Here is a 15,689-nt window from a genome sequence, read left to right on the forward strand (position 1 = left end):
AAAATGCAGGGTAGTAACAAATAAGTAACAAATCACTTATAACTCTTTTATTGTTTGTCTTTGTTCCAGACACTACCCAAAGCAGTCCTTTACTACTGTGGCAGATACACCTGAAAATATTCGACTAAAACAGCAAAGTGAATTGCAAAGTCAGGTAATCTTTGTATTATTTTTTGTAAAGGTATTAATGCCAGTCAGAGATCATTCTTCAAATTATCCCTGATTACTAATTTAGTTAATCGGTAATTAAATTATTACTGATTACTAACTGCTATTGGTTTTAGCATTAAGGATTAATTGAAAGATCATGTAGTTTTTAAAATCTCAAATACAAGCATTCTTTGTTCCTACTTTGTTATTTTAATGCGTCCACTAACAATTCAAAGATGTAACTCACCTCTATATTTTGTCTATTAATAAGAATGGCTGTCTGAGTGCTGGTTATAGGGAGCTCTCACTACTGACTGCAAATAGAACTGACTTGACCAGGATTTAAGAATTTAGATCAGCTGGAACTTAATTCCAGGAAACATTGGTCTTTCTGGTCAGTGAGGTTGATCAGATCTTGAAGTTCAGTGCCTTCTTGATGGAGATGCTGAAATCTTTAGCAGACAGGCATTCTTGCAACTGATGGGAGACAACAGCATGTCCTTCAGATGCCCGGAAATGTTTTTGCTTCCTTTCTCGGGGATTGCAGAACCCTGACACTTTAATGTTTTGTTTGAAAAAAAAATGTGGCTCTAGAATTGTTAGCTATGTTGGTGATTATATGGTTTATATGTTACATTTGAATGTGTGGTCAGGACAATCATTTGCCACGCCTTATTTACACAATCAGTTTAGTAGAGTGCAAGTATCTTGTGTCAACTGGTTACTCTATTATTTACAATCCATGTATGTAATTTTAAACTTTATTTTTGTCTTGGTATTAGCTATCCCACCAAATATGTGTCACTGGCAAATTTGATAACCATTTCCTGTATTTCTCCATCCATGTCATGAATGAAAATATTGAAGAGGAAAGCAGAATTGCTCTTAGATTAACTTCTTAAACTAATTTAAATATTATTTAATTTTTCTATTTTTATTATCTTATTTATGATGGATGGTTTTATTGTTGAATGTTCGTGTAATTGTTTCTGTTTACACACCAAAACAACTGGCTTCTTTTGAGGAGGGAGAACAGCATATATAATTTCCCTCTTATTTTATTCTAGTATGTTGTATGCATATACATAGGCATTCACACAATCTAGAATAAAGTAGGGTAAAATGAGACAAATGGTCAGCCTGGTTACACATATTCACTAAAGGCAACAAGAGAAGCTTGCATGCACATGTGAGTCAAATTTTCATTGTTCTTCCTACTTGTCATACAATTTTCTTAAAAATTAGCTTGTACTAAATATTCTTTTGCTCCTATAGAAAATACAAAGCATACATTCACATAGGTTTACTCACACTTAATCAAAGCTGAATGGCTCCTTTGTCTGTATCAAAGTTTAATTTCCTCTTCTTTAGAAGGGATTTTTCTATATCTTGCAAAACTCCAGACAACCACTTGATAGCATAGAAGGGATATAGAAAGCTCCAACTCTTTGTTGCCATATATTGATCATCTGGATTTTTGCAGCCCAGATAGGGTAGCCATAGTGTATTATGAAACCGATGCTTTCATGCATTTCTGATTTAGCATTTAGGTTTCAGGGTTATAAATGATGAGTCAGTGGTCCACTGAGAGTCAGATGATTAATGAAAAGACTACAACATTTAATCTACACATTTGCTGGTGTGAAAATATTCAGGTGTTATGTGAAATCCTGATATGAAAATAGAAATTTGAAAAGAGTGAAGTGTGAATCAAGGTGGTGGTGTTGACAACAAAAACTCTAAAGGGACAAAGTATATAAAAGGGTAGGAAAGATGATGTCATTGAATTAAGCATCCTTGAAGAAATAAGGACGATTGCTTCTTTCAAATGCTCTTTCCACATATTCTCTGAATATATTCTTTTTTTTTTTTTAGTTTTGGTACCTGTGTAAGATCTTAATGACTAGCCAACTTATGAGGTAGTCATTCATATGTTTCAGTGAATGTTTAAAAGCGTTTTCCATATACACAGCTGTGTACAAGAACTCTAGACTGTAAGGATTTTTGATTGTAGAAATATAGGCTAAACTAAATATTTAATTCATATAGATGTACATTGTTCAGGACCCCCTCCTGATTGTAAATTGGTGGAGATAATACTTACATTCGTCATATTTTCTTCATCCCCAAATGGTGTCCAATCTGTTCATGCATAACTTTTCACACTAAAAAAGCTGACTTCTAGGTTTGAATACGGACAATATTATATACTACCATATTGCTCAAGCTATTTTAGATAGCATTTGTTACAATATAGTAGTATCTATTACATACTTTAATTAAAAATCTGGTAACTTACTTTAAGCCAAAGGGCATGAGAGAAAGCAACTTTCTATTTCGGTGGTTTATAAGTACAATAACAAATAATTATTATATTTTAACTTGCCAATATGATGAAGGACACATTTCTTACACTAAATGTTTGATTTGAGTTTTGTGTCATGGGGAGCGGCTAAAAGAATAATCATACAACACCAGAAAGCGTAATCTACATCTGATTTGCAGCAAGGGATTGTTGGTATCATAAGCATCTGTTACAAGCCATGGTAATGTTTTGGCCTTCTGGAAGGCCATTAAGACCTGACATTTTCCCTGGGTGTAAGGGCTGGGATGTTAAGGGAGCCTGATATATGTGTGTCTGTTTTGTAAATTTGTTATGTGCTGCCTCAGTTGTTTTTTTTAAAATTTGGATTATTTTAACTTTGTTTAGTTATGGAGTTCTTTTTACTTTTTTGTTTTTTGGTAAATTGGTTGTGAGATGGCTAGAGTTATGAATTAAGATGGGTGGCCATGTAAAATCTCTAAATAAATAAATAAATACAATACTACCATATGGGTCATGATGCCATCATGCAAGTGACATGATTGTTATTTGTGTCAGTTGTGCTATGCTGTGAGACACAAGTACATAAGTCATATCATATCTGTTAGTTTAGCAATAGGACAGGAAGGCCTGGCGCAATATGGTTCATGGGGTCACGAAGAGTCGGACACGACTTAACGACTAAACAACAAACAACAAGTTTAGCAATACTGTTTCTTTAAGAGAATTAATGTTTGATTTAAACTTGGTTCTTTTTTTCTTTTTAGTTGCAGAAATCAAAGCAAACTCCTTTATATCTAAAATACAAATCTTACTGAATCATGAACTAAAGTTCTGCTGCTTTGGTCTCATAAATGCAAGAAACACCACCCCTTTGCCTTGTCATGTCTGTCAATCTCTATTCCTTCACTTTTTTTTTTCATTTGATGACTGCATTTTCATTTTGCCTTCTTTAAAATAAAATACTAGGATTTTTGGTGTCTTTTAGTTCCAGTGCTCCTCACCAGGAGCTCACTGACACCAGATGGTTGACAGAAAGTGACAGCACTTGGTGTAAAACTAACACCAAATGTGTTCTTCCTCCAGCCATCAGAGTCTGTGAGAAGAGAAGGAGAGCTGATAAAAGTCAATCTGTTTGTAAATAGTATCCAAATAATATTGGGAAGCCTGACTTACATGGATTTCCTTTCTGTTCTTACTTTGGATCCTTTCATTTACTGAACTTATTTCTTCTTGCTCAAACATTGATATGAACGTGTATCGTGATGTATTTTACTGAAATCATTTTGTTCAACAACATAGTACTCTTAGTCTTTTATTTCTTTTTGCATTTAGCTGGACATTGGTTGGCCTAGTGCAGTAATTGGCAAACTTTTCCAGCCCTGGCACCATTACATGACCTTGAGGGGCAAGATACTGTGCAAATCCGATTTGAGAAATAAGGATAGAACCAGCCTGGAGGCAAAACAATTTTCTTTAATAGGGATTATTATTACAAAAAATATAAGAAAAATATAAGAATGCTTTCTTTGCCACAGAGAGAGTTTATTTTCCTTATTTCTAGAAATTCTTACATTTGTTTCTCTAATTTCTATTTTTCTCTATCTCTATCTTATCTTATTCTATCTAATTTACAATGTTCTTTCTATATATTCAATATACATTCTTTTTACCCCATCTTATACTTTGCTTTAACTTAGTCTTTGCTTTAACCTTTTCCCTCTCCTGGTCTTTAGGCTAATGCTGGCCCTTCCCCAACCCACCTTGCCCCACCGCTTGTCCCACCATCACTTCTTCTGCTTTCCTCTTCTCCATCACTGCCATTATACTTCCTCTTCAGCCAATTCTCCAAAATTGGTGAAGATGGAACCTTTAAAAAGGAATAGGGAGAGAGGAGAACATTGACAGGGAATTATTCCCACTTATTTTGTGCAATATAATCACTGTGACAGATTTTTAAAAATTGATGTGCCATCAAGTTGGTGTCAATTTTTAGTGATCTCATAGATGAATTTTCTTCATGATGATTTCTTCATGATCAATTTTCTAACATGATCTTTCAGGTCTTTCAACAGTATATTCATTGCCACTGTAACTGAGTCCATCAACCTTGCTGCTAGTCATTTTCCACTTTTCATTCCTTCTGCCTTTCTCAGCATTAAAAACTAATCCAGAGAGCAAGGTCTTTGCATAATGTGTCCAAAGTAGGATAATTTGAGCTTGATCATTTGTGTCCCAAGTTAGAACTGTGGATTGATTTGTTCAGTGATCCATTTATTTTGTTTTTTGGCTGTCCAACATCAACTTTCAAAAGCATCAATACTTTTCTATCTGGCTTCTTCAAAGTCCAACCTTTGCTTCCATAGAGTGTCACAGGGATTAGTGTAGGCATAGATTTAGGTTTTTAAAAAAATATTAGTTTACTTAGTGATGGGGATACAAATTTAAATCTACCATGGGTAAACGAAACCTTGAGTATTTGGGGAAAGAAGATATTTATAGAGGTGGTAAAGTTTTATCAAGCAGCCTACTTAAATTATTGACTTAGTGATAAACTTAAGGAAAAAAACAAATGGGTGCCTTAACTCTTTAAAATGTTGGCAACTAAGGGAAAAGAGGGCTACAATCTCTGGGGAATAAATGGAGCTGTAGCTCAAGGGCAGCTGTGGAAGGACCCAGATTCACCTGTGCATCTTCAGAGAGGAATAGGAAAAAAGTCCCTGAAAATCAAGAGAGAAGTACCATGTCTAATTCCATTGGTTGTCTGGATTTTTGCAGCCCAGGTATATAGTCCTAAACAGATAAGTTAATGCCGTACAGTTAACAGCTTGAATGAGTTTAACAGCTTTGTTACTGGGGTGACAGGATGCCGAAGAAACCAAGATGGCATTATTTAGGAAGGTAAACATTCAAAATGTACATCACATTTAGCAATGAAGGAGTGTGGATCTGATGGTCTTTTTGTGGTGGGAATTGCTATATATTCTTTTTCATTCTGGAGTCCTGTTTTCTTCTAAAATTTGATTTCAGATTTGCAGTAAAATCTTCCCAAATGTTTTATTGTTGTGAATGATATTTATTTCTTGCTTTTGATTATTCATTGAATACTTAGTCTTCTGTTTTAAATATAAAAGGACTTTGTTGTGGGAAGATGTCAGCTTTTCTAGGCTGTCTGTGAAAGTGGACTTCACTAACTATTCCAAATTTTATATACTCATCTTGAGACTCACCTCACGCATAGTTAATATGAGTACTTGTCTTTTTAGGCCCCCTTCCAGATGGATGTGGATATTCATCTGCTTTCAGTAGAGAGACTGTAGCTCAGCAGTTAAATTGGTGTGTGGAGAGAGTGATTGTAGTCCCTATTTTCAGAGGTGGGAAAGTGTGCAATTTGAGTCCCTGTGAGGATTATCACAGACTGTTTCTTTACTACAATCCAATCACGCTGCATTGCAACATTTCTTTATTTCAGAATAATTCAATATATAATAATGTCCTTTTTCTTTCAAGATTTCTGACATCTTACAAGGCCTTTTTCACCAGAGGTATATCTGGCATGTAGCTAAACCAAGCAAGTAGCTAAGTCATCTTGTTAAACCCTTGAAATAACTGCCTCTGCATGGTGAAAAATGCAGGCTTTTGTTGATTAAAATTCCTGCAGTTTTTTCACTGTATTCATACTTAAAACTACCTGGAGGCATAGAACATAGTTCATAATGTCTTGCTCTGTCTCTCTTTTTCTTATTTGATAGGTCAAGTACAAGCGAGACTTTGAAGAAAGTAAAGGAAGAGGTTTCAGCATTGTAACTGACACACCAGAATTGCAAAGACTGAAAAGGACTCAGGAGCAAATCAGTAATGTATGTGACAGTGATAGCACATCGGAAAAAAATGTTACAGAAGTGACAGTGAGTTGGGTGATTGTTTCCAAAAATGAGTCTGTATGGCTGCAGAAATTGGATTATGTGATGCTTTGGGTGCTTGTGCTCCAAATTTTGTTTCACTTAGTAGCACATTGGTAGTGTGTGTTTCCCCTCTCCAAGCAAATTAAAGGTGAAATTACCAATCAAATTTATTTTTAAAAAATGCAAATTAGTATATTTATGGTAAGCTTCAGTGCAATGCACTCAAAATATTTTTCTGTTATGAATTAGATAGGCTAAACATTTCAGAAATAGTTTCCAAATAACTTTAGCTCGCAGAATTACTTTATTCAACAGGAAACACTGGCTTGGATGGAAAGGATTGTGACTGGGGGACAAAAGTTCTAAGAATTTGGTTGAGGAAGTAACAGAAGACTTCTTACCATGGAATACCACAGTGTGTTGGAATTGTATCACAATATGAAAATTGTTGCATAAGGAAAATGCTGTATGTCTTAAAGAAGTTGTGCAACAGAACAATGGCTTTGGATCTGAGGATACTGCTCCCATGCGGTGGTCTTTTGTTATAAGTTGGAGAAAACCTCACAGTGAGTGGGAATGCTTTTTGATAGCAATCTGAGCTCTAATCCATTGTAAACAGTCTTTTTTGAAAGAAAATCAGTACAAGATATGATCTGCAAAATAATAAAGATATAAAACATACACAGATGAAAATCCTTTGAAGGGTTGTAGAGATTTTAGCTGGAAATATGAAAAGTAGTATATTCAAATAGATGCTAGCTTCATATTCTCTCTGTTGGGACTTCTTAAATTAGAACAACTTTTGACTAACTGAAGAAGGAAGACATTTTGAATTACTTATTTAAGGATGTGGTTGCAGAAGGTAAGTGGGTGCTGAAAGCTGCTGCTGGATTATGAGGAACTGTTGGGATCCATAAAGTTTTCAGAGTGATTTGGGAGGATATAAAAAGGGTATAGGAGGAACATTGATAGCCATTAGTAATACTAAGGAGTAGGAAAGACAAGAAAGGAGTGTATTATACAAATACAGACTGTGATATAGGACCCAGAGCAGTTGTGTGATTATCCCAACCGTTACTCAGATGTGGAATGGGTTTCTTCCTTCTCCCTCCCCTCTCTTTTCTGAGGTAATAGAGATAAGTTTTCAAAATAGTTTGGGAGGATATTAAAAAGATATGTGAGGAAGAGTGATACTATTAGCAACATTTAAACCTACACTGTTGGATTTTAGAACAACTTCACTTTCAACAGAATTCTTTGGCTGGTGCAGTGTACAAAGATTTACAGATACCAGTATTAACAAAGATTAATAATTGGAGAATGTTAAATCTGCACTAAAGTCTTTTGCTATTAAAAAAAATACTGAGGAAATTTGAAAAGAAGCTACAGAATAATATATTAGGATGGAGTTTGTCATATTCATATGACATAATAACATATTTGATATTCAGGTTTTGCTGATCGTGTGAATATCTGATCACCTGAATATCAAATATGTAATTTTATAACTAAGTAAGCAGTGGCTTTGGAATTCAGTAGGAACAGGGACATTTGAAGAAGAAATTCCTAGCAGCAGGATCAAAGATTTGATAGCGTTCTGTTGTCATGGTAGTAAAAAACTCAATGTCTTGTATGGATTGCTCTAAGAGTATTAAATAAATTAACTGCTTTTCCTAATGACCAGTTTTGGACATTTTAGTTCACCTTCCATGGTTGAATGAACATTTTAAATTGGCTGTGCATTTTCCAATTTGTGTAGTGTAGTTTGAAATGCTCATAAATTATTGTATTTTCAATATTTCAGGTCAAAATATTATTTTTTTTTTTTTGTCTGGAGAGTCTGCTTTGGAAGCTTTGGCTTCCAAGGAGCCTTCCTATGGTGTTAATTCAAGAGTATAGACAAACTGCACTTGTGTTGTTTATGATCAGAAACATTATGTTTTCCTTGTTACTTATAATTTTTAGTATGCTGGATATTTTCACAGTAAAAATAATTCACTGTTTAGCTTTTTTTATGTTTCAGAAGGCTATAATAGGCACCAAAAGTGGAAAATAGGTATGAGAAAAATGAATATAATTATATTTTAAAATACAGTATGAAGTCAAATCCTGTGAAATAATTAATTTGTGACCCCAGTAAGAGGTTTTAAATTATATTTAAAAAAGCATGTGATTCGTAGGGCTAATGCAACATAGCCATGGTATATTTTATTTTAAATGTTAGACGCATATAAGTGTTTTCATGACTGTTTCATAATTCTGTTGATTTGGTACCATGTAGTGCTATTAGTCAAGAATCACTAGAGAAGACAGTGGTTTGCTTACGTTTTCTGATTGGATGAAGTAGCTGAACTAAATGGAATATATTGTCGTTCTGCACTTATTAAGGTAAGTGAGTTTTCTCCTTGTCAACCATAAAGGTTTTAGTATTAAAAGACATCATTCAGGAACTTAACATACCTACTTTATTTTATGAATATTTTCAAGCCTTGTTGTTGAATAATTTCTTAGAATTAATGCTCAATAGTATGGGTCTTAGTGGGTATTTTTTCTGGTCATTAACTATAGCCAGTTAATGTATTAATGCTGTTCATTGCAGAAAAGTATATGTTCAAGGCTTTACACTGACATAGGTTTATGATGAAAGGCATACTTATAAGGAGATATATTGCTTTAAAAATAAATAAGTTTGATAAATGATAAATTACAGTAGTGAGATAGCCACATTTATCTGTAGTAACAAAAATAACACATATTGATGTAAAGCTGAACCATGATTAATGTTATATGAAAGAAATCAACCTCATTCTGGACATGTGGACTGCACCCAACTCCTTGCTTCTGCCATGTAGCTAAGAAAAATTTGGAAATGTTTGATTTCATTTTTAGTTTACTACAATTTATTACTTGGTGCTAACTGAGAATCAGTTTAGCTTAAAACAAGCCAATTACATAATCCATCATTTCATGTTGGCTTACTTTAAAGTAATGATAGTTATCAGTTTATGAAGAATAATAATCTGTAGTTAAGTGTTTCTAAATTCTTTGTCCACATGGCTGGTAGCAGAGTTGATGGGGAAGGAGACTCCAACCATACAGTAGTTTTATTGCGACTAAGTCAGCAAACACTAACATTTTCACTATCTATTATATTCCCTTTCTTTGAGTCCAAAGACCATTGCAACTAGGTCTTAAGTGTGTGGTTTTTCAAACCGGGTTTGGTGGAATCCTAGGATTTTGTGAGGACTTGAATGGGTTCTGTGGGACTTAGTTCCTTGTGGGAAGTTTTTTTCCCCCTCAGCCTCTTGCTGAGAGGTCCCCACTTTCCTTAATTCTTTTTGAATATTTTTTTTTCCTTAGAAGAATTTTAAAAGTATTTAAAAAACTCTCTGCATGGGGCTAAGGAAAAAAAACCCTTTCAACATATTCAGCTCTCCATTTCTGTCATGATGCTGCTTTTCAGAGCATCCATAGGAATTTTTCTAGGATACATCAAAAGTGGTTGGGCTTGTCAGCTGACATTCAGAAGTTCTGCCCCTCTTGATCAGGGATTCCAGAATATTGCTTTTAACAAAGAGCCTGAAAAAGTTTGAAACCCCCTGCTCTAGTAGATAATGGCTAGACGGGTTGATAAAGGGAGATACGGTCTCTCAGACAGTTACTCCACAAGCCATTTGAGGGCTTTAAGTAATAATACAAGAATAAATTGTGCCTGGTAAGCAAGTGGTAACTGGTGCAGATCTTCCTCTATTTATTCCTCCTTATTTCTCTTTCTCCCAAATCTTAAAGAACTAATTATCGAAATTGATTGTAAAAATAAAATGTAATTTGTAGAGAAATAACATGGACAATTTTCATAGCTCCTCTGTATACTTACTAATATAACAAAATGTATGGTGTATTGATGAACATGCACTGTGTATTGTGCTGATTTAATTCCAGATCCCAAATGTAAAGGAGTGCTAAAATGAGGGTTTGGCAATTTGTGGTACTTGTGGACTTAGCCAAACAAATGTGTTTTGTTATAGATAAAGAGCTTGCACAGAGAATTGGCAAGTGAATATGTTAAAATAGAGGCCTATACAGTAGTTACCCTTGTAGACTACATTATTTAAGAGAGTAATTCTATGTTTCATTACAGGGAGTAACCTAAATGAATTCAGTGGATTTTAATTCTGGGTAAACACCTATATACTTGTATTCTAAAGGTATTTCTTACATTTGGATTTCTTAAATTTTTAAATAATAAGACTGTGCACCGCTATGGATTTGATTTAGGAAAGGTACATCAGAACAGGTGGAAGCTCAAGTGCAACTTACTAAAGGAGCAGATTGCATGGTTGCAGAAGAACACAATGTATATGAAATTCCTTTCCTATTAAATTGAGTCAGTGAAATCTTTTACTTGTATTCTTGTATAGGCAGACATGCTTCTTAGTTTTTCTTTAATATTGGAGTTTGAAGTAAACATATATAACTTTGTTATTTATTTGTTTATTTATTTTTAATATATTTATATGATTGCCCATCTCAAATATATGACTCTGGGCAGCTAAGGATATTAAAAATGATAAAAACATATATAAAAAAACATAAAACACACAGCAGCTGGATAAATTATAAAAAAACAATCAGCATTCAACATAACCAGGAAACGGGCTTCGTCATGCACTCAGGGCCCCAGGCTCAAGGACAGAGCCAAATGTGTTAGGTGATAAATCAAGTCCCTAGTCTTGAAACATCCTTATGGTGAAACCTGTGGCCTTGGATTAGGTAATGAAGGAAAATGAGAATTTAAAATCTTACGTAGTCATGTTAATTATTCTGTTAATCTCTGTGCAATAATTCAGGAATAATTCAGAAAAGGTGCTTTGTAGCATACGTGGAAGCAAACATAGCACCTGTCTGCAACTCTTTAAAGCAGCTGCATCTTTCTTCAAAATTGCATGGCTGCAGGCATGCACTACACTTCTGCCCTCTGTATGCTCCAAAACCCTGAATATTCTCCTAACTTTATTAAATAAAATGTTGTGCCTAAAATTTGTTTCATATTAGGACTGAAAGATTTAATACTGGGATGTGTATAAAATGGAAAATATATTATTTTGAACCTGGAACAAAACATAGCTTTCTGAAAGTTCTGCTGAGTGATTTTAGTTTTTCTTCCCTCCTTCCCTTCTGCTGCCCCCAGTGTATCACCTGTATCCCTATTCTTCACTGCAATGGGCTCAGTGCTAAGAAACAGGTTTCTAGTGCAACATATCCAACCGGCCCCAAATCCCCCAATTTTCCTACTGCTTTCCTTCCCCTTCCTCCCTCCCTCCGCTGCTTTCCCATAATTGTTGCCAATAGTGTTGGCTGTTTCCAGCTCCTCCCTCCCAATAAATTATGCCAGATCAACCACATTTTAGTCTACCTGGAACAAAACTGCTGTGTTTCGTTCTGTATATGGATCGAAAGATCTGCGACACATGTTTTGGTATGGGCCAGCCCCGGAATGTTTTTTACATTCCTCATTCAGTATATTTAATTGGCAAATTAACGAAGTCTGATCTCTTTCTTTCCCTCCCTCTAAAAAAGATTAGCTAAAAGATTATTACTAGAAAGATATAAGTGATAGATCTGCCCATTTTTTAAACATATTTGTCTGTATGAATGTTTCCAGCTATTTTATTATTTATAATTTTTGCAGTATTCTATTTGGCTAGCAGTGCCAGTCAGTTAACACTCATTCAGGTCTTTGAAAGTACTTTGATGTAAAGCAAAGGAGGCTGCTTGAACATGAATAGGGTATGAAGTAAATATGGATTGCATTCTCTGCCAGTTGTCAAGGTTGCCATAGTGAAGAAAGAGTATTACTGTGTATTACTTGTTTAAAATTGTTGGGCTCATTGCGCTAACAGAATTGTTGTTCAAAACTTTAAAATAAAAAAGAAGAGAGGTGAAGTTTGTAGAATATTTCTCTCCTTAAGAACCCTTCATCTGTAGACAGGATTGCCCGCCAACCTACTTGTTAATTATCACTGTACCCCTTTCTTCCTCTCCAAGGTCAGAAAAGTTTATATTTGAGGAATATAATGGATCAAGGGGAGATGAGGATAGAGAAGGTAAAATGGTTTTTCATCAGCTGCTGACTAGCTACCTTTGCCTTGACCTTGGATTTATTTATTGCATTTTTATGATTCATCATCTGCCTGGTGACTAGAAAAGCATATCTGTTCTGTTAAAACATTGAAATAGAGATGAATAATATCTGATAACTTGCCATTCTACTTCAAACAGAATTTGACTATGCCTGTTTTTGTTTGTTCATTTATTTATTAACCCAGTGCTAGTCTTGATTCCTGACACATTTTTGAAGAAGGACTGAATTCTTTTATCATCATGACAGCAGTGAGATTTAAGGCTGATGCAAGATGTAATATAATACAGTGCAATGTATATTAATCAACAAGAGAAAAGTGAGTTTCCTTAAAGGAGAGCTGAGCCTACTATAAATCTATTACAACAAAATAACTTAAAATGGAGAGATTCTGTTTTCTTGTGAAGAAATTGTATTTTCTGCAGTGTTGATATTCAAATATTAGTTTTAGTGATAAGTTGAATGGGGCATATCTGTACTAACAACTAAGATGCAATCAGTCTTCTCTTACCCTGAGAGATTTTCATCTGTAAGACAGAACCATCGCAAGGCCTGTTTCGTCTCTAGGTTAGGCACTTCCAGCCATAATAGCTTTTGTGTATTTTGTGCACTCAGCCATATTCCTATTGAAGCTTAAGATGAAGTGAAATCAAGAATGATGATGAGTTTCTTTTGAAAAAAAAATCTCACTTCCTCCCTCTCTAGGTCCTCTTGGTTTTCATTCCATAGTGTAGCAAGTTAATGTTTGACTTACAGTGGAATTCAGTTCTATTTGTTGAGGCCCTGTCCCCCATTTTTTAGAGAACTCTATTTTTCTGCTAACTGGCTTTCTTGAAAAATTGAGCCAGGTGTGTCAACAATTCTGTATTCTTAGTTAAGATTAGGGGTTAGCTACAAGTCTTATTTTTAAATAAAAACTGATTAAAGTAGAAAGAGTTGCCTTAAATTGTGCTGTACTCCTAATATAGCCCAGCTTCCTTCATCTGCTACCTTCTACATATGTTGACTATACCTCCAATCATCCCCAGCCAGCATGGAATTCACCTTTGGGGAAAACTGGGCTTGGGGAGAGCTGATATAGACTACTCAGATAAGTGTTCTCCAGGATTCCTGGCACAGATCTGGTCTCAGTCTTGTTAATATCATTTAAGCTTGAGATCTAGAACGTGAATTTTGGAATGCATGCAAATAAAATATGTATTCTGTCATGAAATCAAAAGTTACTTTTTAAAAAATTTAGAACAATAGAGAATTTAATAAACAAATACTTATAAAACTGCTTGTGTGTGTGCTGAGTCACTCTTGACTCCTAGAGACCATATGGACAAATCCCTGCAGTTTTCTTGCCAATGTTTTCAAAAGTGGTTTGCCTTTGTCTTCTTCTTAGGACAAAGACAGAGTGACTGGCCCAAAGTCACCCAACTGGCTTTGTACGCAAAATAATATTAGAACCATCCCAGTTTCTACCCAGGTGCTAAGCACTACACTAAACTGGATCCCATAAAGCAATATACTTGAAAAAAAAAGGTTTTCCTATTACACTGTTGTTATTTCTGAATTTAAATTTCTTATTTAAGTGACCAACCTGGCTATGCAAACATTTAATCTGCATTAAAAGACTTTTTTCAATTTTGAAAGTCTTTGCCTTATAACTGAGATTTTATTTTGCATATATTATTTATTTGGATTTATATATTTATTTATTCATGAATTTTACCAAAGTGGGTTTCATCTGTAGTCATTGCACATGTAAAAACATCTGCTGGGTTAAGCACAGTATGTGATTACAGTCCGTGAGCCCTGTGTAGACTCCAGGCCAGCTTTTCTCAACCTTTTGACCCCAGAGGAACCCTTGAAATATTTTTCAGGCCTCAGGGAACCCCTGCACATTCAGGCTCAAATATAGGCCAGCAGTTACAAAATTATTTTATTTGTTTGATGGATAGGCCTGTATATATGCATTAAAAGTGTTCTTAAACAAAAATAAAGAATGAAACTTACTTCTTTAATGTGGAACCTGTGCTTATTTTTTGCTGCAAAAATACTCAGTTCTGGGCCAAATTTGAGATAGGCACACAGGGATTTCATCTTCAACTAAAATAAGATGATTTCTGTCTTTGCTTTTGATGCTTGTTAAATAAGAAAAAGCTTGCTCACACACGTAAGAAGTTGAAAACTGCAGCAAGATGTTCAATGTCTTCCTATGAATGGCAGGATACTCTTTTTCACAGAAATCCAGAACTTGTCCATGGTCAGTGAATTTCATCTTGAGTGTACAATCAGACTACAGCTCACAAAGTTCTTCCTCTTCCTTCAAAGTGAAGTTCTCAGGTTGAGCAGAAGATGCAGAGAAAGGATCCCTCACCCAGTCATACATTTGTATTGAAAGGGAGGGACAGCACTGATCAGTTTTGTTCTGCAGTACTTCCAGGTGGTTTTCAATTAGTTTTGAGACTTTCTGGTATCCTTCCTCATTCTCAAGCCCAAGCAGCAGTGGAAACATTTTGATATTTCCTTTTCCAACATGACTTCTCCAAACATTCAGTTTTCTTTTAAATCCAAGAATCTTGTTACATGAAGTCAAAACATTTTCTCCAGTGCCTTGCAGATACTGGTTCATGTGATGAAAGATGTTCTGCTAAGTATGCTAGTTTATGCAACCATTCTCCATCTTCAAAACATTCAGCAAAATGTGCTCTTTGTCCAGATTTTCAGTTTTTTAAACATTCTTGAGTGATCTGGTCTTTGTTTAATAAAGTTAACCATTTTTGTAGCATCATCCAGAACCTTTTTCATTTCATCTCCAAGAGTTTTTGACAACAACACCTCTCTGTGAACAAAGCAGTGTGTTGTGACAATGTCAGGATTTTCTTTTCTTACAAGAGAAACAAAACCTCTAATGGAGCCAACCATTGATGGAGCACCAGCAGTACAGATGCCAACACGGTTCCTCCAAGACAGATTTTTTGTTTCCAGATATGAAGACAACATTAAATACATCTTGGCCTTTGCGTGCGTCATGTAGTTCTTTGCAACAGAAAAAGTTTTCTTGAATTTCATCATCATTTACAAATCTTACAAATGCCATAACATGACATTTATTGGTGAAATCTGTTGACTCATCAACTTGGACAGAAAAGTTGCTGTTCTACAAAACCTCTTCTGCATC

General features: G+C 34.9%; 1 protein-coding gene across 8 annotated transcripts in view; it reads left to right on the forward strand.

Annotated features, from left to right (window-relative positions):
• The window catches only part of LOC112540122 (uncharacterized), an 86,991-nt gene that overhangs the window by 54,809 nt on the left and 16,493 nt on the right, over positions 1–15,689 (forward strand). For 4 of the 8 annotated variants that reach the window (XM_088150408.1, XM_088150407.1, XM_088150406.1 and 1 more), the window contains exons 3-5: positions 70–154; positions 6,226–6,333; positions 8,660–8,766. In XM_088150408.1, the coding sequence (XP_088006534.1) occupies positions 70–154; positions 6,226–6,333; positions 8,660–8,668 (202 nt within the window). In that variant the 3' untranslated portion in view covers positions 8,669–8,766. The other 4 variants (XM_088150404.1, XM_088150403.1, XM_088150401.1 and 1 more) reach the window with 4 other exon arrangements.

Source organism: Python bivittatus, unplaced genomic scaffold (assembly GCF_059951505.1).
Source record: "Python bivittatus isolate LINGU-HERP-01145 unplaced genomic scaffold, Pbiv_v1 ctg000610_np1212, whole genome shotgun sequence".
Taxonomy (NCBI): Eukaryota; Metazoa; Chordata; class Lepidosauria; order Squamata; family Pythonidae; genus Python; species Python bivittatus.